This window comes from Cynocephalus volans, chromosome 2, assembly GCF_027409185.1.
Source record: "Cynocephalus volans isolate mCynVol1 chromosome 2, mCynVol1.pri, whole genome shotgun sequence".
Lineage (NCBI taxonomy): Eukaryota > Metazoa > Chordata > Mammalia > Dermoptera > Cynocephalidae > Cynocephalus > Cynocephalus volans.
Window position 1 is genome coordinate 56295060 of NC_084461.1, and position 21786 is coordinate 56316845.

A 21786-nucleotide genomic window follows, 5' to 3' on the forward strand; every position below is an offset into this window, starting at 1 on the left:
TCTGTGGCTGGAGCAGTACTGCCTCACGCAGCCCACAGTGTGGTTCATGCAGCAGCTCTGGAGATCCCAAGCTGGAAACCTTGGTGGCGTACATGTTGTGTTAAGTCTGCAGGCCCAGGACATGAGAGCAGTGAAGGTATGGCAGCCTCCACCCAGAGTCCAGAGAATGTATGGAAAAGCCTGGGAATCCAGGCAGAGACCTGCTGCAGAGTCCATCTACTAGAGCAATGCTGAGCTGGAAAGTGGGGTTGGAGCCCCCACAGAGAGCCCCCACTGGGGAAATGTCTAGTAGAGCCAAGGCAGCGGGGCTACCGCCAGGACCCCAGAAATGCAGGGCCACTGGTAACATGCAACACAGGCCTAGAAAAGCTGCAGGCACCAGTTCAGCCCACTGGGCTGCACCTGGCAGAACTGTGAAAGTGAGGCTGCCTGAGGCTTTGGGAGCCCAGATGCCCCATTGTGCCCAGGATGCAGGACTTGGAGTCAAAGAAGATTATTTTGGAATTTTAAGATTTAATGTTTGTCCTGCTGGGTTTTGGACTTGTTTGGGATGTATTACACCTTTTTTCTGGCCTATTCTTACCTTTTGGAATGGGAGTGTACCCAATGTCTGTTCTACCATTATATCTTGGCAGTAGATAAATTTGGTTTTGATTTTTACAGGTTCACAGCTGGAAGGAGTTTAGCCCTTGGTCTCAGATGAGACTGGACTTTTAAGTTGGTGCTGGAACAAGCTAAGACTTTTGGGACTGTTAGGATGGAATGATTGTGTTTTGTATATGAGAGTGACATAAGTTTTAGGGGGCCAGGGGCGGAATGATAGAGTTTGGATGTGTTGTCCCCACCAAAACTCACGAGGAAATCTGATCCCTAATGTGGCAGTGCTGGAAGCTGTTGGAGTCATGGGGTGGATCCCTCATGAATGGATTAATGCTCTCCTTGGGAGAAGGGGTCCTGAGTGAGTTCTCATTCTATTAGTTCCCATGAGAGCTGGTGGTTTAAAAGACCCTGGCACCTCCACTCTCTCTCTCTCTTGCTTCCTATCACCATGTGATCTGCTTGTAACTGCCAGCTGCCTGCCACTTTCTGCTATGAGTAGAAGCAGCCTGAGGCCTATGCCAGATGCAGTTGTCCCAGAATCGTAAGCCAAATAAATCTCTGTTCTTTATAAATTACTCAGTCTCAGGTGATTCTGTTATAGCACCACAAAATGGACTATTATAGCTTTGTTGGAGATTTTTCTTAAGAAATTTCAGGCTAGACTTTTAAAAAGCCTCTCAGGGCTAAGGAAGCCAAGCCAAAGACTTACCATTGGGTTTCTCCTTTAGTACCTGAGTGAGTTTCTATTTTCTTGATGTTCCTAGGCCTGTCATAAAATGACATTGTTTACTTACTGCAAGGCCAGAAACCTTGTAAAGGAACAGGCCAGTCTTTTTCTAAGTCTGGCTTTATGAAATCCACCTCAGTTCATTAAAGTTGTCTAGTCATATCTGAAAATATGACTTTTTAGTCAAGCCTTGGTAAGATATCCACTGTTACTAATTGTATCCTGTTCCAAAAACAGGAACTTACACAAATAACTATATTTTTCAACAAAAACTATATCCTCATGCTTTCTTTATAACCTTTACCATACGTATCTTACCTTTTTTATATACTCTGTATACAGAATTGTTTCTCTTATATCTAGTAGCTTTAATTACATATATTAACTACAGTTTTAACTCTTAGTAACCCTGATTTCCACTGTAAAACCTAGGAAGCAGTTTTGAACTGTTTGATATCAGTATTTGTAGATGAAAATTATTTCATAATTTCTATTCTAGATATCGTTTTTTAATTTTTTAGCAGTTCTAAATATATTTACCACACAAAAGCAAGATGTCAAAGTATAGGAACTTAAACTTATTCTTTAATAATTAATGTTTCTGTATTTTAACTTACTTAGAGATGACTTAGACATTTTATAATTATCTATTACTTAATTTAACATAAGATGACTGTAAGATTTGAAATTACTTAAAGGATTTTGAAACTTTGGCAAGTTCATTTATAAATGTTTATCCCATTCACATTTACCTAATTTGCTCATTTTTAATAATTACATTTGAACTACTCATGGAAAACAAAGCTAGCCATTTTAAGCTTTTTTTTCCTTTGAAAAAGCAAAAGCAAGCTAAGCCTATGTCAACCAGTCTTTGAGATACTGGACATAGGTACCCTTCCCAATCTCTCCCTAGTCCTGGGTCTCTAGTATCCATATGGAACCTGGGGCAGCCATGAAGGGCATGGCCCATCTGGATTTACTTACCAGGTACAGAGCTCAAGACAGAAGACAGAGCTACAAAGGGTGATGCCTGCAGGATATGACCCATCCCGGCATGGCCAGGTGGCAGAGCTGGGACAGGGAGGATGGGACCATATTGGGCTTGGCTCTGCCCTGCTGCTGGTGGCCCAGGTGCAGTGAACACACACTTCTCCAGGCCTAACCATTGCTACCTGTCTAGACCCCAGAAGTCAGAGGCTGAAACCAAGGACATAAACCTCCAGCAGAGGTATATAAAGCTTCAGCGGAGCCCAGCAGCAAGTCCTCACAGTCTTAGCTCATGAACAAATTAAACATGTATCAAAAATATTATGAAAACAATAGTTTTTTGATCTTAAGCGTCTAGCAGAGACAGCATAAACTTAGGGAAAATGTCTAAATTCTCAAAGCATTTCTATTTTATTTTACCAGTAATTTAAAAACTAGCTTTATTTACCAAAGATTTCTAAAGTCATGTGAAATTCAAAAACATTTAAACTAATTTATTTATGAGCCAATTTGGTACCATGTAGACAATATACAAATATATGTATATACAAATATACAAACATACATGTAGATACCACAAATACATAAAAACACAGAAACAAAGATCTTATAACTTTGAGTTAGAATGTTAGCCGTGGGACTAGTATAATATAAAACTCACTAATTTAAAAGGACAGTTGTATTCAAACAGTGTCTCAAGTTTACCTGTCCCACATGGCAGATGCTCTTATCACATTTTAGAGAAAACAAGGTAGCAAATTTATATCTGAAAGTAGAGAGAAAGAATGTAAGCTTTCCCAAGAAAGAGCTTAGGGCATGTTTCCTGTTATTAGAGGTCAGATTTATATGGGCTGTGGACTAAATTGTGGGTCTGAATGTTTCCACAGCTTGTCAGGGTGGACAAAAGATCCATGAAGGAATGAGGGTGGTGCCACAGGCCTTAACCCGCCCCTCCTCCTTCCTCCTACCCTATTTCTTTCCTCTTTCCTCTTTCCTCTCTCCCCCTCCTCTCCAACTGCTCCACAACAACATAGAATGTAAAAAAATAAGTTAATAAATAAACTTAAAACACACCTACACACACACAAAAAAAGAATCATATGCATAATTCAAAACAATTTAAACAAATTCTCATGTTTTCTCTCCTGAGTTAAAGGAATTTGTAATGGGTCTAAAGAATTTTAATTCTGTTTCAAATTCAATCTCTGCTAATTTCCTGGATGTTAACATTTTAAAGGGATTTACACCCGACTGCTTGGGTGAAAGCACTGAATTCTAACCACTAGACCAGAGGCTAGAGTGCCTTTTTCATGAATCCCGCAGGGCATCCAAAACAGGCAGTCTGTGCATACAAAGGACTTTAATGTTGTTTTAAAGCTAATTTCTGCTTTTTAATCTTGCTAAGGAAGCTTTAAAGACTAATTGTTACATTAATCTTTTCATACATTCCTAAAAAGACAGCTGTTTAAGATGAGAGCTTCCTAAAATGTTTTGTTTTGAACACAACCAATTCAAAGTGTCTGTCATTTGGCCATTGACAATCCAGGTACATCCATTTCAATAGTGACTCCATACAACAAACTTTTTCTTTCTTTCTTTCTTTCTTTTTTTTTTTTTTTAAAGATGACTGCTAAGGGGATCTTAACCCTTGACTTGGTGTTGTCAGCACCACGCTCTCCCAAGTGAGTGAACTGGCCATCCATCCCTATATAGGGATCCGAACCCGTGGCCTTTGTGTTATCAGCACCACGCTCTCCCAAGTGAGCCACAGGCTGGCCCTATACAACAAACTTCTTTATGGAAAGACCAGGAGGTAATTTTTAGGCTTAGAATATATTTTTACCATTTTTGTGTTACCTCATGATCCCTCAAAATTTATTCCTAGAGATAGGCTAAGATATCAAAAGATTCTTGTTGCCACAGGTGGTTGGTGTTTGTGTGATGCTGTTTGTGTGCGTAAAGCTACTTTACAGTGTCGGTAATCCTCCTGACTGGGCCAGTTGTCGAGCTAGGGCTGGGTCTGGAACTCACAGACCCCTCAAACCCGTTCACAGACTGGGTCACATACCCTTCCACACACCAGGCTGGGTCCCCAGACCCCTCACATGCAGGTCTATGAGCTAGGTAACTGGCAAACAGGACCTTGGAAGCTGTAGGTTGGAAAGCATGGCTGCGCAGAGCGGTGTCCACCCAAGGCAATTGCCAGACAAGGTGGCAGCACCATGCAGGTGCACAAACTCCACCCACACCCACATGCAATCTGTTTACTGAACCACTCCCAACTGGACGGAAGGTGAGGGGAGCCTGATTAAATTATCCTGTTTGCCCAACAATCCATCCCTTCACGGTCCCTTGCCATACAATCTACGCATTCAGAATCTTCCATGATGTTCCTTTAGAGAGGATAAATGACCCTTACACTTAGATATTACACATTCCATCCCAGTCCCAAAAGTCTTTAGTTTGTTCTGGCACCAACTCAAAAGTACAGATTCTCATCTGAGATGAAAAGCAAAAGTCCTTCCAGCCATGAACCTGCAAAGAGTCAAAAACAAGTTTATCTACCTGCAAGATACAGTGGGACAGACATTGGGTACACATTCCCATTCCAAAAGGGAGGAATAGAAAGGAAAAACAGGCCCACAAACAAATCCAAAACCCAAACAGGGCAAATGTTAAGCACGCTGGGGCACCTGGACCCTTAAACATTGAGCAGCCTCGCTCATACAACTTCACCAGGTGCAGCCCATTGAGTTGCCTGGTGCCTGTGGCTTTTCCAAGCTGGTGCTGCACACTGCCTTCAGTCCCACGGTTCTGGGCTCCTGGTGGCAGTCCTGCCATCCTGGCTCCATTAGACATTTCCTCAGTGGGGGTTTGCTGTGGGGGCTCTGACTCCACTTTTCCACTCTACATTGCTCTGTAGGTGACCTCTGCAGAGGCTCTAATCCTGCAGCAGGTCTCCGCCAGAGTCCCCCAGCTTTTTCACACATCTTCCAAAATCTAGGTGGAGGCTGCCTCACCTCCACTGCTCTCCCATACTGGTGGTCTGAAGACTTAATACAACATGAATGCCACCAAAGTTTTTGGCTTTTGCTCTTTGGAGGTGCTGAAGCAGGATTGCTCTAGCCAGAGCAGCTGGGATGCAGGGAGCAGTTTGCTGAGGGCAGCAGTGCCCCGGGTCTGTCCTCTGGGACAACTCAGTCCTTCTAGGATGGGAGGGGTGCTCTCCCAAACTTCTCAAATGCCCTCAGGGCCTGTGATGGGTGGGGCACCCATTCAGACTTCTCAAATGCCTTTAGGGCATTTTATCCATTGTCCTGGTTTTAGCAAACAGTTTGTCTGCTTCACCCTTGCATTTTTCTCCTGTTCTCCACTTTTCTACCTCATGGCCAGGCTGCAAATTTTCCAAATCTTTATGCTCTGCTTCCCTTTTACATTCTGGCTTTTGAATTACTTCAGTCAGCTCAGCTTACACTGGCTACTCACTCAGTCTCAGGTAGTTTTGCAGCATTCGCTCACATTTCAAACAGCTGCATTTTCCCAGTCCATCAAGGAGTGGCTGCCCTGCCCCTGTGCATATCTGCAGCTTTCCTGTAACTGCTGCCACTGAGACACGTAGTAATGGAGACTAACTTTTCCACCTTTTCACCAGGTGGAAACATACTTGAAATTTTGCAGGGGCACCTGTCCTCAAGTCTGCACATCTGTATGTGGCACTCTTTTCTCAGATTTATATGGCACCTGTCCAGCCATCAGCTTTAAGTGGCACCCTTTGAACCTTTTGCCCTCAGACAAATGCAACATGTGTTACTACATTGTCTCTAAAGTGAGTTACACCATCGACTCCTAGGTCCCATAGCTGTAGCAGCCAGGAGCTCTCCCTTTTTCTGCTGCTTTACTGTCTCAATTTCTCGTGCACAACAGGTCGTGCCTGGAGATGCACAGTTTCCCCCAACTCACAACTGGGTTGGCCTTCCCTGGTGTGAGAGGCAGGAGTGGCCAGTCGCTGCATGTCGTCCTCCAGGACATTTATCTGTGCTTCCAACAACTCTGCTTTCTGCCACAAATCTTGGTCAATTTGCGGCATAGTTAACAGCAGCCAGGCTCCAGTTAGCAGAAAGGTGGCCACTGGGCACCACATGCTCAAGAATAGCCACATTTCCTCCCCTTCCCAAGGGGTTTTGTGTTGTAGTACCTGGTATATGCTGCCTTGTAGTACAGTGTGCAGCAACCAGATCCTGGTCAGCAGGAAGGTGGCCATAGGGTAGAGCATATTCACAAGTAGCCATATTTCCTCCTCCTTCCAAGGGCTTTTGGCTCCTGTACCTGCTCAGAATCCTGTCGCAGACTATGCCAGTTGCTATGCTCGGGCTAGGCTAATGTCAGAATCCTGCCTACTACTCCAGTTGTGGTGCTAGGGCTACTCGACTACACCAGTTGTCGGGCACTTTTACTTGTCTGTAATCCTGCTGACTGGGCCAGTTGTCAAGGTAGGGCTGGGATTGGAGCTCACAGACCCCACACATGCCAGGCTGGGTCACCAGACCCCTCACACGCAGGTCTGTGAGCTAGGTAACCAGCAGACAGGTCCTTGGAAGCTGTAGGTTGGAAAGCATGGCTGCGTGAAGCGGCATCGCCCGAGGCAGTCGCCAGCCATGGTGGTGGCACCGTGAAGGTGCACTTACTCCACGCCCCCCCCCACAATTTTTACTGAACCACCCCCAACCAGACCTAAGGTGAGGGGAGCCTGATTAAATTATCCTATTTGCCCAGCAGTGTGTATGATACCTCCAGTATGACACAAATTTGTGGGAGCTGCCAGTTGCAGACCCAGTAGTATGTGACACTAGATATGCCCTACTGAGATTGTATTTTCCTGGGACTAACCAGGCAACCAAACAAGAGTAGAGATGAAAAAAGCCTCTTGTGGACGGTACTTCTTATTATGACAAACTTCCCTGAGAGCTGGGCACATTTGGAGCAGACTGTGCTGCTTAATATCTTACATGTCTCAGGTTTCCCATTGAATTCAAACTAACCACCAGGCGTGACCTGAAAACCATGCCCCCTGGATGGTGGAGACCAAGAGAGAAAGAGCTACCACTTGGTCACAAGTCAAGCACTTCAAGACAAAAATGAGATGAGAGGGGAACTTCATATAGTTATTATTTTTGAGACAAAGACAGAGACAAAAGAAAAACATTTTTCTGTTTTTTCCAAAGTCACCACACATAATGCTAGTCATACAAATCCTTTCCTTTCTTTTAATCAAGATTTTGGAAAAAGAGACAAATGGTGATTTTTACTATCTGATTGACCAGAATGCACAGATAGGCATCAGGAGTCTGACTGATAAGAAATGCTTACCCTTTTTCCCTTACCTTATCAGACTATTATCTCTCTTGATTGCAACTTCCAGAACAGCAGAGGGGCTTTGGTATCGTGCTCTTAGCATCATAACTTGTAGGGGCCAAGCAAAGACTTGCCGTTCAATCCCCTGAATGTTCTCTGAAAATTCAACTGATAAACACATTAATATGAATAAAAGTATATAAAATTTTATTTTAATGTGCTTGGGAGGGGCAGTGCACAGGAGAATTGCAAGAGAGTATTTCCCTAGCATTTGAAAATTCTTATCTATAGTTATGGAGGGGTGGGAACTGGACATACAGATTTGGAACACAGAAGTATGTTTGGTAGGATTTGAAGTCAGAGTAAATACATTGCTAGCAATTTGCAAAAGCAGAAAACTGATTAGTGTTTCAAAACTATTTGCTTAAGGCGAAATTATTACTATGTATCTGAATCCCGATGATGATTTAGAATTAGTAATTTCACAGGTGTTTGATTATTTTTTATAAACCACATGCTATGGAATGAAGTACATTAAAATATGAAAAATTCAGAGTGTTTATTTGTATTCTTGGAAGATGATAAAGCAGTAATTTCTATTAAATAATAGACTAATAAATTTTAATAAAAAATATATAATAAATTCTTGAAATTATTTATTTCCCACATAAAATTTTAGACTTGTAGAACATACTATATAGTCTTTGGTCTTTTTCTCTTGCATGTACTGAAAATACTATAGCTCCTCTTTTACTTGGCTATTTTGAAATAATAGACTCTAATAAAAGCCAATGAAATGAGATATTTAGCTAAGTTTAAAAATGAAGTGAGGTGCTAATGAAAACAATGTAAAATGTTTTCCTCTCCCACCCAAATATGGAATAGTTTAGTTTTTAAAACGTGCATGTTGAAAATTATACACCTGCATACTGACAAATAACTAAAAAGAAAAAGAAAAAAAATTATACACTACAACCAAGTGGGACCCATTTCCGATATTCAAGACTGGGTCAATATTTGAAAATCAGTGTAATGCACCACATCAATAGATGGAAACATGTCCACAGATTGACTTCTTTTTAAAACAAATACTTAATGCACCTTTTTCATGGTAATCCAAAATTCCTTTTTCTTCTTCTGTAGCTCCACATCTCACACATGTGGCCCATGAACCCCATACCAGCTTTGGAAGCCCCACTGCCTCCCTAGCTCTGCAGTAGTGGACAGTGCACTTACATTTTAAAAAAAAACAAAAGAACATAATAACGCATAGTCAATTCAGCAAAGGGATACTCTTTTAATGTATTAGGAACATCATTTTAATGTATCATCAATAGAATTACCACGTAAAGACAAATTGATGGTTGAAGGACTAATAAGAACTTCTGAAGAACAAGGTTCAGTAACATTAATATTTTGTATGTAAATGAAAGAAGGAAGAACCTTAGTTTCAAGAAAATATTGATTTTATTATTGGCAGGTAAGTCACATTCAACAAACATTTGTTGGGGCCGAGCCCGTGGCGCACTCGGGAGAGTACGGCGCTGGGAGCGCAGCAACGCTCCCGCCGCGGGTTCGGATCCTATATAGGAATGGCCGGTGCACTCACTGGCTGAGTGCCGGTCACGAAAAAGACAAAAAAAAAACATTTGTTGTACAAAGATACAAAATACTAAATTGTTATATATGCTTAGAGTAGAGAATTGATTCAACCTAAATAAAACCTACAAGAAGCACATCGGTACTACAAAGTAGTTCATTGTATAAATGCCCTAAAATATATAATTGAAGTGTTTGGAGGGTTATATTTCAAGAGTTTAGGGATCAGGGTAGGCTTTCAGAAGATCCTTCTAGTTTTCCTGGGAGGAAGGGCATTATAACTAAAAAGAAGGCCTTGTAGATCAGCGTTCCAATTTTGAACTTTACCAGTAAGAAAATTCTTCTGTCCCACATTTCCTCCAAAAGAAACATCTCCCACATCCCTATTACCATCCTCTTATTAAGAAATGACTGGGTTTTTTTTTTTGTTTTTTAAAGATGACCAGTAAGGGGATCTTAACCCTTGACTTGGTGTTGTCAGCACCATGCTCACCTAAGTGAGCCACAGACCAGCCCTAAGAAATGAGTTTTTTGTTCAAAAGAAGAATGAATGAATGATATAAAGCCACTAAAATTGAAAACTTACATGGAATGAAAAATAAATTACCAAAATGAATGCAAGAAGTAGAAAACTGAAAAGACCAAGGAATGCAATATTAAATGGAATTAGTAGTCAAAATAAGTGCCAGGCCTAGCTCTAAGGACAAGTTTGACCAAACCTTCATGAAACGCGAGATGGAGATGAGAGACATAAGCCAGGCACTATTTCAGCCAAGCAGCTTTATTCCACCCACATGGAGGGGAGACTGAATCAGATCAGTTCCCACCCCCATACAGTGAAAAGGTTTTATAAGGTTTGAATTAGAGGAAGGACTTTGGGTGGTCTGTTTTGTACACAGAAAATCTGTTTTTCTCAAAAAGCAAGGGGTAGGGATGAAAGGTTAACATGAGATAGGGGAAAGGGGTAAGAGGATGGAAAGTTGATTAACGTGAGATAGGGTGGGGCAGGGGGGAAGAGGGTGTAATGTTGATTAACATGGCTGTGCTGATACTGGCCATGAGGCCTAATACTCCTAACTTACATAAACTATTCTAAATAGTAGAGAAATAGGGAGAGTACCTGACTCATTATATGAGGGTAATACACTTTAATAACAAAATTAGAGTTTAAGTTGAAATGTTGGCAATCTTCAGCTGGGTTGATGGTAGTGACTGCTTGTAGAAGCTCATCTTGCAGCAGGCTAGCCCAGGCATGTTCTCATGGGACAGTCAAAGGAACAGGAGAGGTAATAGAAGTTAACCAGGTCTTTTTTAAGCCCCTGCATTCATCAACTCTGCTGATGTTTCATTGGTCAAACCAGACAACATGGCTGAGCCTAGAATCAGGGGTTAGTGGAAATTTATTATACATTTTATGGGAGGAGTTGAAAAGTCACATTGCAGAGAATGGTATAGGGAGTTCAGCCATTAATGTAACCAATCTATTGCACATGGCTAGAAATAAACCTAACAGAAAGTGTGCCGTATGACCTAAAGGGTTAGAAAAGCATTAAATTATGGGATAGATCAGTAGAAAAATGGAACAAAAGAGACAGTATAGAAATATAACCATAAATACATGAGAATTTGAAATATAACAGAGGGTACCTATGCAAATAAGTGGGGAAAAAAGCATTAAATATTCCTGAGTGTTGGCACAATGTTTATATATGGGAAATAGTAAAAATAAAGGCTTATTTTACAGTATGTACTAAAATAAATTGCAGGTGGATTAAGGAAAACAATGCAAAAAACATAACATTGCTGTTAGAAAATTAGGAGAATTTATTTTTTGCCTTAAAAAATTTTTTTTAACATTTGCACGGATCTGTGGGGTAGAGTATGTTGTTTCAGTACTTGCATATACTGCACGATGATTCACTTGGGGTAGATAGCATAGTTTTGTACCCTGGTTTTGTTCCCTCCACCCCCGTCTGGTAACTATTATTCTACTCTCTAACTTCTATGAGAACTACTTTTTTTTTTTTTAAGATTCTACAAGTGATTTTTTTTAAGATTTCACATGAGTGATATTTGTCTTTCTGTGCCTGACTTACTTCACTTAACATGATAGTTTCCAGTTCTATCCATCTTGCCACCAAATGATAGGCTATAATTTTTTTAAATAGCTGAGGAGTATTCAATTGTGTATATGTACCACAGTTTTTTCATCTGTTCATCCATTGATGGTCTTTTTGATATATTGATTTCATTTGCTTTGGGTATATACCCAGTAGTGAGATAGCTGGTCATAGGGTAGATCTATTTTTAGTTCTCTGAGGGAGCTCCGTAATATTTTCCACAGTGGCCGTACTAATTTACATTCCCACCAGCAATGTAGGAGAATTCCTTATTCTCCACATCCTCACCAGCACTTCTTATTTTTTGTCTTGTTTATAATAGCTATTCTAAGTGGAGTGAGATGATATCTCATTGTGGCTTTAATATGCATCTCCCTTTTGATTAGTGATGTTGAGCATCTTTTCATGTGCTTGTTGGCTCCTTGTATGTCTCCTTTAGAGAAATGTCTTTTCAGGTCCTTTGCCCATTTTTTAATTGGGTTATTTGTTCTTTTTGCTGTTGAGTTGTTTTAGTTCCTTGTGTATTGTGGATATTAGCCCCATGTCTTATGTGTAGTTTGCAAACACTTTCTCCCATTCTGTTGGTTGTTTCTTCATGTTGTTATTGTCCCTTGCGGTGCAGAAGCTTTTTAGTTTGATGTAGTCTCATTTACATATTTTTGCTTTAGCTGCCTGTGCCTTTGTAGTCTTGCTCAAAGAAGTGCTGCACACTCCCATTTTGTGTTTTCTTCTATTAGTTTCATAGTTTTGGGTTTTTAATTTAGATCTTTCATCCATTTTAAGCTGATTTTTGTGTATGGTGTGAGATAGGGGTCTAATTTCAATATCTCCATATGGATATCCAGTTTTCCCAGCACCATTAGTTGAATAGGCTGTTTCCCCATTGTATATTTTTGGTACCTTTGTTGAAAATCAGTAGGCTTTAAGTGCGTAGGTTTATTTTCCGGCTCTCTATTCTATTCCATTAGTCAATTTTTCTGTTTTTATGCCAGTACCATGCTGTTTTGGTTACTGTACTTTATATTTTGAAATCAGGACATGTGATTCCTCCAACTTTTTTCATTTTGCTCAAGATTGCTTTTGCTATATGGGATCATTTATGGTTCTGTACAAATTTTAAGATAGTTTTTTCTATTGCTGTAAAGAATTTCATTGGTATTTGAGTAATGTGGACATTTTAATGACGTTAATTCTTCTGACCCATGAACATGGGATATCTTTCCATTTATTTGTTTCCTCTTCAATTTTTTTCACCAGTGTTTTATAGTTTTCTTTGTAGAGGTCTTTCACCTGCTTGGTTAAATTTACTCCTAGGTATTTCATTTTTTGGTAGCTGTTGTAAATGGGATTACTTTCTTGATTTCTTCTTCAGGTATTTCATCGTTGGTGTATAGGAAGGCTACTGCTTCTTGTGTGCTGATTTTGTTTCCTGCCACTTTATTGAATTCATTTATTCCAGTAATTTTTTGATGGAGTCTTTAGGGTTTTCTATGTATAAGATCATGTCATCTGTAAATAGGAATAGTTGAAGGACTTCCTCCTTTCTGATTTGATTGCCCTTTATTGCTTTCTCTTGCCTTATTGCACAGGCTAGAACTTTTAGAATTATGTTGAGTAAGAGTAGGGAAAGTGGCCATCCTTATTTTAACCCAGATCTTAGAGAAAAAGCCTCCAATTTTTGTCCATTCAGTATGATATTAGCTGTGGGTTTTTGTATATGGGCTTTATTGTGTTGAGGTACATTCCTTAATGTGTTGTTAGTTTCTGTTTGCTAGTATTTTTTGAGGATCTTTATATCCGTATTTATTAGGGTTATTAGACTGTAGTTTTCTTTTTTTGTTGCATCTTTTCTGGTGTTTGCATATGGGTAATTCTGGCCTCGTAGAATGAGTTTGGAAGTATTCCCTCCTCTTCAATTTTATGGAAGGGTTTGAGAAGAATTGGTATAAGTTATTTGAATGTTTGGTGGAATTTGGCAGTGAACTCATCATCTGGTCCTAGGGTTTTCTTTGTTGGAAGACTTTTTATTACTGCTTTGGTCTCATTACTTGTTGGTCTGTTTAGATTTTTAAGTTCTTAATAATTCAACTTTGGTAAGTTGTGTGTGTCTACAAATTTATGCATTTCTTTTAGGTTTTCCAGTTTGTTTGCATATATTTGTTCATAGTAGTCTCTTATGATCCTTTGTATTTCTGTGGTTTCAATTATAAGATCCCTTTTTCATTTCTGATTTTATTTATTTGTCTTCTCTTTTCTTTCATTAGTCTAGCTAAAGTTGATCAGTTTTGTTTTATCTTTTCAAAAGACCAACTCTTTCATCGATCTTTTGTATTTCTTTTTAAGTCTCTAATTCCTTTATTTTTGCTCTGATCTTTGTTATTTCTCTCTTTCTACTGATTTTGGATTTGGTTTGTACTTGTTTTTCCAGCTCCTTGAGGTGTAACATTAGGTTGTTTATTTGGAGTCTTTTTAATGTAGACATTTTTTGCTATAAAGTTCCCTCTTAAAGCTGGTTTTACTTTATCCCATACATTGTGGTATGTTGTATTTTTGTCTTCATTTGTCTCCAGGGATTTTTAAAATTTCCTTCTCGATTTCTTCTTTGACCTATTCATTGCTTAGGAGCATATTGTTTAATTTCCATGTATTTTTATGGTTTCTACCTTCCCTTTTGTCGTTGATTTCTAGTTTTATTCCATTGTTGTCAGATAAGGTAGTTGATATGATTTTGATTTTTTAACATTTGTTGTGACTTGTTTTGTGTCCTACCATATATACTGTTCTAGAGAATGTTCCATGTGCTGCTGAGAAGAATGTGTCCTCTAGATGTTGGGTAAAATGTTCTATAAATGTCTGTTAGGTCAAGTCAGCCTACAGTAGAGATTAATTCTGATGTTTCCTGGTTAATTTTCTGTCTGGTTGATCCATCATTTGTTAAGAGTGGGTTATTAAAGTCCCCAACTATTAATGTGTTGGAGTCAGTGTCTCCCAGTTGGTTCAGTAGTAATTATATAACTGTGTGCTCCAGATATAGGGACATGTTTATTTAGGATTGTCATATCCTTTTGTTGAATTGATCCCTTTATCACTATATAATGACTTTCCTTACCTTTTTATACTTTCCTTGGGTTGAAGTCTATTTTATCTAAGTATTGCTACTCCTGTTCTTTTTTGGTTTCCATTTACATGAAATATCTTTTTCCATCCCTTCACTTTCAATCGGTGTGTGTCTTTATTGGTTAAGTGAATTTCTTATGGGCAGCATATTGTTGATTCTTGTTCTATAATCCATTCAGGCACTCTGTGTCTTTTAAATAGGACATTTGATTCATTTTCATTTAGAGTTATTATTGATATATAGGGACTTGTTACTGCAATTTTGCTATTTTTTTAATGGTTGTTGAGTGGATCCTTTTTCCCTTTTCCTGGTCTTACTGTATTCCTTTGTGGTCGAGTGGTTTTCTCTAGCTTTACATTTTGCTTTTTTGCTATTCATTTTTAGTATGTTTCTGTGTTATGGTTACTGTGAGGCTTACCAAAAACATGCTGCAGTTATAACATTATTTTAGTCTGTTAACAACTTTGATATCTAAGAAAAAAAGAAAAAACCAAAGCCAACTTTATAACTTTGGTGTCATTCCCCCCAACTTTTTGACAATTTGTTGTTTCAAGATATATCTTTTAATATTGCCTTTCTCTTATATAGTTGCTATTATAATTAGTGTCTTGTTAGATTTGTCCTTTAGTCTTCATATTAAGGATGTAAGTGGTTTTTTCACCATACTTAACGACATTGTTGTATTCAGAGGTGGTCTGTGAACCTACTTTACTAATAGATTATGTACCATCAAATGTTTTCTTCTTGTTCCTTAGTATTATCTTTCAGTTTGAAGAGCATTTCTTGTTATACAAATCTAGTGTTGATGAATTCTCTTAGCTTTTGTTTGTCCAGGAAAGACTTTATTAGTCTTTCATATTTGAAGGTTAGTTTTGCCATTTATAGCATTCTAGGTTGACAGTCTTTCTCCTTCAGCATTCTGAATATATTATCACTTTTTCTTCTGGCCTGTAAAGTTTCTACTGAGAAATCCACTGAGTGGCTTATTGGGTCTCCATTGAATGTTATATCATCCCATTCTCTTTGGACCTATAGGGTTTCTACTGAGAAATCCACTGAGAGACATATTGGGTCTCCATTGAATGTTGTGTGTTTCTTTTCTCTTGACACTTTAAGCATTCTCTCTTGGTCTTTTGTTTTAGATAATTTGATTATGATGTACCTTGCGGTGTTTCTCCTTGGATTGAATTTAGCTGGCAATCTTAGAGCTTCCTGTATGTGGATGCTGTCATCTTTCTCCATACTTAGAAAGTTTTCAGCCATTGTTTTCTTGAATATGCTTTCTATATCTCTTCCTTTTCCTTCTCCTTCAGGAAAGCCAATTATGCAAAAGTTATTTCGCTTGAGCGAGGCCCCTATATTGCTATATTTCTCTTTCATTTTTTCTTTTTGTGCTCCTCTGATTGGATAATTTCATGTATTTTATCTTCAGTCTCACTGATTTTTTCTCTGTTTGATTGAGCCTGCTCTTGTTGCTTTCTATTGAGTTTTTCAATTCAGATAATGCATACTTTATTTGTAGAATTTCTATATCTTTAAAATTGATTCTATTCCTTCATCATGTTTCTCATTCTGCTCCTGAATTATTTTGCAGATATTATTTAATCTTTTGTTTTCTTGTGACTCCCTGAACATCCTTAAGATGGTTATTCTGAATTCTTTGTCTGACATTTCATAGGTTTGCTGTTCTTCTTCATCCATTGCCAGTGCTTTGTTTTATTTGATGGTGACATTTTTCTGTTCTTTCTAAGTCTTTGTGCCTTTACATTGATGCCTGGGCATTTGAGGAGAATGCTGTTTGCTGCTGATTGTCTGGAGACGGCTACTTGTGAGCATAATCACTTTCTGGTCTGGGCTGCATGGAAATTCTGGCCCCAGATGGGGTCTTTCCTGCAAATTGAATCCCTGAAGTTATGTTGCCCTGACTGATTTCTACTGAGACCAGCTGCCCAAAGTTCCCCTGGCAAGTAGCCTTTCCCCCACACTCCAGCCACTTCTTTATGGTGTGTCCCTTGTGATGATGAACCACCCATTTCTGGGTGGCTCTACTCTCCAGTCACTTGCAGCCTTCTGCTCCTATGTGGGCCAGGGGAAATCTGCCAGTGGACTTTATGGCCTGTGGACTGGTATGATGCGCTCCAGAGCCTTACTTTCCACTGCAGACTCCAAGCAGGTTTATGCTAAGGGTGCTGCTACAGCTTTTTCCAGCTTACATGACAGCTAGTCCCTGCCTCTGTACAGGGCTGGCTCAGAAGAACAGGCGCTGTCCTTACACCCTCTAACTATTGCCTCTTCCATCTTCACAAACTCTGAGGGTCTCTCCTCCTCCATTCCACGTTGGCAGTCTTTGCTTTTTAATAGTTGTAAATTGGTTACTTGTGGGAGGGTGAGATGCTGGGAATCATCTATTCTGCCATCTTGATGACATCGTACTCTTCATGAACTTTTTGAAGTAACTTCATGTTACGTTTATCAGCACCATGCTCTAACCAACTGAGTTAACTGGCCAGCCGTCTTATTCCATTTATGCCAATTATAGAGGACTCAGATCAGAGCAATAATAGTTAGAATAATGGTACATTTTCTTGTAAAATGTGTACCATTTGTTGGGCTAATGGAAGTAATTAGTTTTTTGAATAACAAGGAAGATAGAAATTTTAAATTATTTTTCTGGATTCTTGTCTTTCATTCATTCATTCCTTAACAAATATGTACCATGACAGGCACTGTCCTAGTTGGACTATTTGCTGTTTTTGAGACATTGAAATGCTTTTTTATTTATACTGTCTCAAATTATATACTCTTTATTTGTCTGGATGCAAGAAAGACATTAACATGATTTTGTTCCTTTTAGACTATTAACCTTCCCCTTAAAAACTTATTATATTCTTTATGTAAAATCATGATTGTATATTGAACTCAAGTCAAAAAGCAGTATGTTAACATTGCAATCTGATCTGATGAATTAATTTTTTTTCATTTTTATTTTGGAAACATTCACATAATATAAAAAATTAACATTTTTAGATTATACAACTTGGTGGCATTTAGTACATTTGCATTTTTGTTTCACTCCCCTCACTATCTAGTTCTAGAACACTTTTGTTATTCCAAAAGAATCCTTTTACCCATTAAGCAGTCACTCATCATTCTAGCCTCTCCCAGCTACAGGCAGCCACTTACCTACTTTCTTTCTGTCTGTATGGATTTGTCTATTTTGGTTATTTCATGTAAATGGAATCATACAGTGTGTGGCCTTTTGTGTCTGCCTTCTTTCACTTAGCATGTGTTCTCAAGATTCATCCATGTTGTACCATATATTGATATTTCACTCCTGTATATTGCCGAATAAAATTCCATAGTGTGGATATACCATATGTGTGTGTGTGTGTGCGTGTGTGTATGTGTATATATATATATATTTTTCCTTTTTTTTGTCTATTCATCTGTTGAACATTTGGATCATTTCTACGGTTGGCTAGTGTGAATAATGCTGCTATAAACATTCATGTACAAGTTTTCATTTGAACACCTGTTTTTAATTCTTTTGGGTTTATACCTAGGAGTGGAGTTGCCGGTCTTAGGGTAATTCTACATTTAACTTTTGAAAAACCACCAAACTGTTTTCTACAGTGTCTGTATCATTTTGTGTTCCTACCGGCAATGTACACAGTTCACAGGTTTCTCCACATCCTCACCAACACATGTTACTTTCGCATGTTGTATTTAGTGGTCAGGTCTCTTGGGTCTTCTCTCATCTGGGTAGTTCCTTACTCTTTGTCTTTTTTTGACCATGATAGTTTTGAAGATTACTGGCCAGTTATTTAATAGAATTCCCCAAATTTGGGTGTTTGACACTAGTTTATGATTAAATTCAGATTGTGTGTTTTTGGCAAGTAAACGACAGAAGCGATATTGTGTTGTTTCTCAGCACATCTCAGATTAGTTTCCACATGATGATGTTAACTATTGATGCTAACTTTGAAGCAATTTGTTAAGATAGGGTCGTACCTGTCAGATTTTTTCACTGTGAGTTAATTTTTCCTTTTATAATTGATAAATATCTTGTGGAAAGAATCTTTAAGAGTATATTAATAACTTGTTTATCATACTTTTACCTACTAATTTTAGCATCCATTGATGAGTTTTGACAAACAGTTATTACGGTGGTATTTACTAGTTGGTGACTTTGCATCATTCATTTTTCATTATCTGATGTTCTATACATAGCATTGTGGTAAACTTGCTTACTTAGAATTATGTAGTGATGAATTGAAAGGGTCATATTTTTTTTTAAGAAAATTTAATTTTATTATTTCTTACATTCTAGGATGTTGTTGCAGAGCAGTTGGGAGGGACGGGGAGAGGGGAAAGAAATGTGCTGGAAGGAGGAGGGACGGGGAGAGGGGAAAGAAATGTGCTGGAAGGAGGAGGGGCGGGATTGAGGCCTATAGCACCCCCCTCATTCCCACAGGGGAGACTGGGCGGCTTCCAGTGGTGGCTTGGTTGTTGCTGGGTTGGGTGCAGATGTCTGGGGAGTGTGGCAAAAGCCCTCGCCCCCCATCACCCCAGCTTGGGAACCTGGGGCCCTTCTTGCTACAGCTTGGTGGTTGTTGGTGGGCTGGTTGCACATGCCAGGGGCCGTGGCTGAGGCCCTTGGGCCCCCACTGCCCCAGCTTGGGGGAGAGCCTGGGGCGCTTCCTGTGGTGGCTCAGTGGTCATCGCTGTGTTGGCTGCAGGTGTCAGGGGCGTGGCCGAGGCCCAAGGCTTCCTACCACGCTTGCTTGTGAGAACCTGGTGCTTTTCCTGCAGCGGCTTGATGTCATCGCTGGGCTGGCTGGGTGTGTCTGGGGTGTGTGGCTGAGGCCCTCATCCGCCACACTCGGGACTGATTGCGGGTGTCAGGGGGCATTGCTGAGGCCCCCGGCCCTCCCTGTTTCTGGCTTGGAAGCCCGGGGGACTTCTGGTACTTCTAGGTGTCATAGGTGTTCTTTGGTGAAATGAGACCTTTACTAATTAATACCAAACTTTGTCTGGTTGTGTGGATACTTTGTTTTTTCTTTCAGTTCTGTGTTGGATTATTTGCTGTTGCCACCTCTTAACTCTGCACTAGAACTAATTTGTTGTCCTTTGCTTGCTTCTAAAATGGGGGAACTTTCTGTGGGGACCACTACTTGAGCTCTGTAGTTAAGCTAAATTGCTGATTTGCTGCTAATTCCCTAGGGAAGGCTTTTTGTGCAGCTCAGGTTTTAATGGTTGACTTTATAGGTACTTTCAGGTGTAGTGAAATCTGGTCCACCTGGGTTGTGTAGATACTCTGGTCTGGGCCTGTTTTTCCATCAAACTCTACCCCCTGCAATTCTGTATTCCTGACCAGTCTTCTCTGAGTGGTTCTACACTGATTGGGGTGCAGATCAACTATTCTTGCTATGCCCCCCGTGTTCCCCTGGTGGGCCGGTCTCCCTCACTGCCCATGCTGCAAACACTTCTCATGGGATGGGACATGCACCAGTCCCTTGCGATGACTCACTGGCCTCTGAGTGGCTCCTTTTTTTCAGTTGTTGTGGCTCCTCGCTCCTATGTGGGTCCACGGGAACCCTATTAGTGGTCTTGCTGACCTGGGGTCCACCAAGGCCCTCTTCTCCTCTGCCGCCTCCAAGCAACTTCATCTGAAGGGCACAGCTGCAGCTTCTGCCAGCTCCTGCTCCGTTAGCTCACCAGCTCCAGCCTTGAAGCAGCTGGGTCTCGAAACAGAGCATTTTTTTTTCCCCCTCTCATTGCTTTACCCACTTTCGTGCACTCTGTAGGTCTCTCTTCTCCTGAGCTCTAGTGGCCCCAGCTTGGCTGTCATTGCTTTTTTATAGTTGTAAATTGGTTGATTTGTGGGAGAGGGTAACGCTGGGGACCATTTTTTCTGACATCTTGACTGGATCTTAAATTATCCTCTAGTGAGAAACCTGTTAGATAATATGTTGAGTGGAGAAATGGGTCTTATAAACAGAGACTATATATATGTGTGTGTGTGTATGTGTGTGTGTGTGTATATATATATATATATATATATAAAATTCGTTTTTGGAATATTTTTTAAAAATTACTAATTAGCATGTCGTTAGTCTGGATTAGAACAGTGCTAGTTAATCTGTGGACTGGTGTTAGTCCACAAATTATTTGTTACTATACTTTTGCTGTGATAAGTTGGAAATAAGTGCTTGGAATCTTTTACTACAATTAGACATTACAACAATTGTATGGTATTCTGGATTAGTGTTGGTTTACAGCAGATTGGAAATTTAAAAATACTTAATCTTTTACCTCAGTTGGTTTGAAAAGCACTGGTCTGGAAGAACACTCAAGCTGAAATGTCTAATAGATCCATTGAATATACGCATCATGGTGTTCAGAAATTACTACATTCCATAAACAGTTATATTGTGAGCATGCCACTGGGTTATGTGAAGGAAAAAAATTAGAGGGACAAAAATTGTAAATAAAGATAGGAAAAATAAAAAGATAAATGCAGGAAAGAGAAAATGTTTCATCATTTTATGGATTGACAGTACTGCCTTCAGGTATATCTGCTGGCTTATCCAGTGTAGGTTTTCTACCTTTTCTATCTATAGCTTTGTTTTCAGTTTTTTTAGTTTATGTATATATCTTAGGGGCCAGCTCAATTTGGAGTCCAGCATTTAAAAAGTAATCCTTTTTATGTGACACAAACAGAAAGAATGTTAAGTATTTTACATTTTGTGTACTTAACATCATCACATGGAGAAAGCACTAATTTTCACAAAAGGTAAGAGAAGGAAAGGAAGATAAAACCAATCAAAGTAATTAGCAGTTATTAAAGAGGTGAATGAAAAAAAATGAAAGAAAAAAGAAATTGTGGAGGTGGTTCTATTTGGTTCATATTGGCAGTTTATTTAGTTTCTGCTTAGTGTTGGTACTTTCAAATGCAAGGTATACATTATTTGTTATTATTATTATTATTATGTTTGGTCTTTGTAATAGTCTTTTAGTTTAACCATTCTTTGTTTTCTAGGAATACAGGAGTTTCCAGAGAATATAAAAAACTGTAAAGTTTTGACAGTTGTGGAGGCTAGCGTAAATCCTATTTCCAAGTAAGTTCTCAGTTGAATTATAGGTTACTTTTTGTTAATGAAACAATTATGAAACAGTAGTAGAATATTACTTTACATATTTTAATTTAAAATTTGCATCAATTTTAAATCTGTACAAAATTTCAGTTATGCAGTAAAAAAGGAATTTTTTTTTTTTTTTTT

The 21786-nt window shown here is 39.2% G+C and overlaps 1 protein-coding gene across 5 annotated transcripts in view; it reads left to right on the top strand.

Annotated features, from left to right (window-relative positions):
* ERBIN (erbb2 interacting protein) overlaps positions 1-21786 on the top strand; it is a 144044-nt gene that overhangs the window by 64372 nt on the left and 57886 nt on the right. For all 5 annotated transcript variants that reach the window (XM_063087228.1, XM_063087224.1, XM_063087225.1 and 2 more), the window contains exon 5: positions 21546-21624. In XM_063087228.1, the coding sequence (XP_062943298.1) occupies positions 21546-21624 (79 nt within the window). The remainder of the gene's footprint in view (positions 1-21545; positions 21625-21786) is intronic.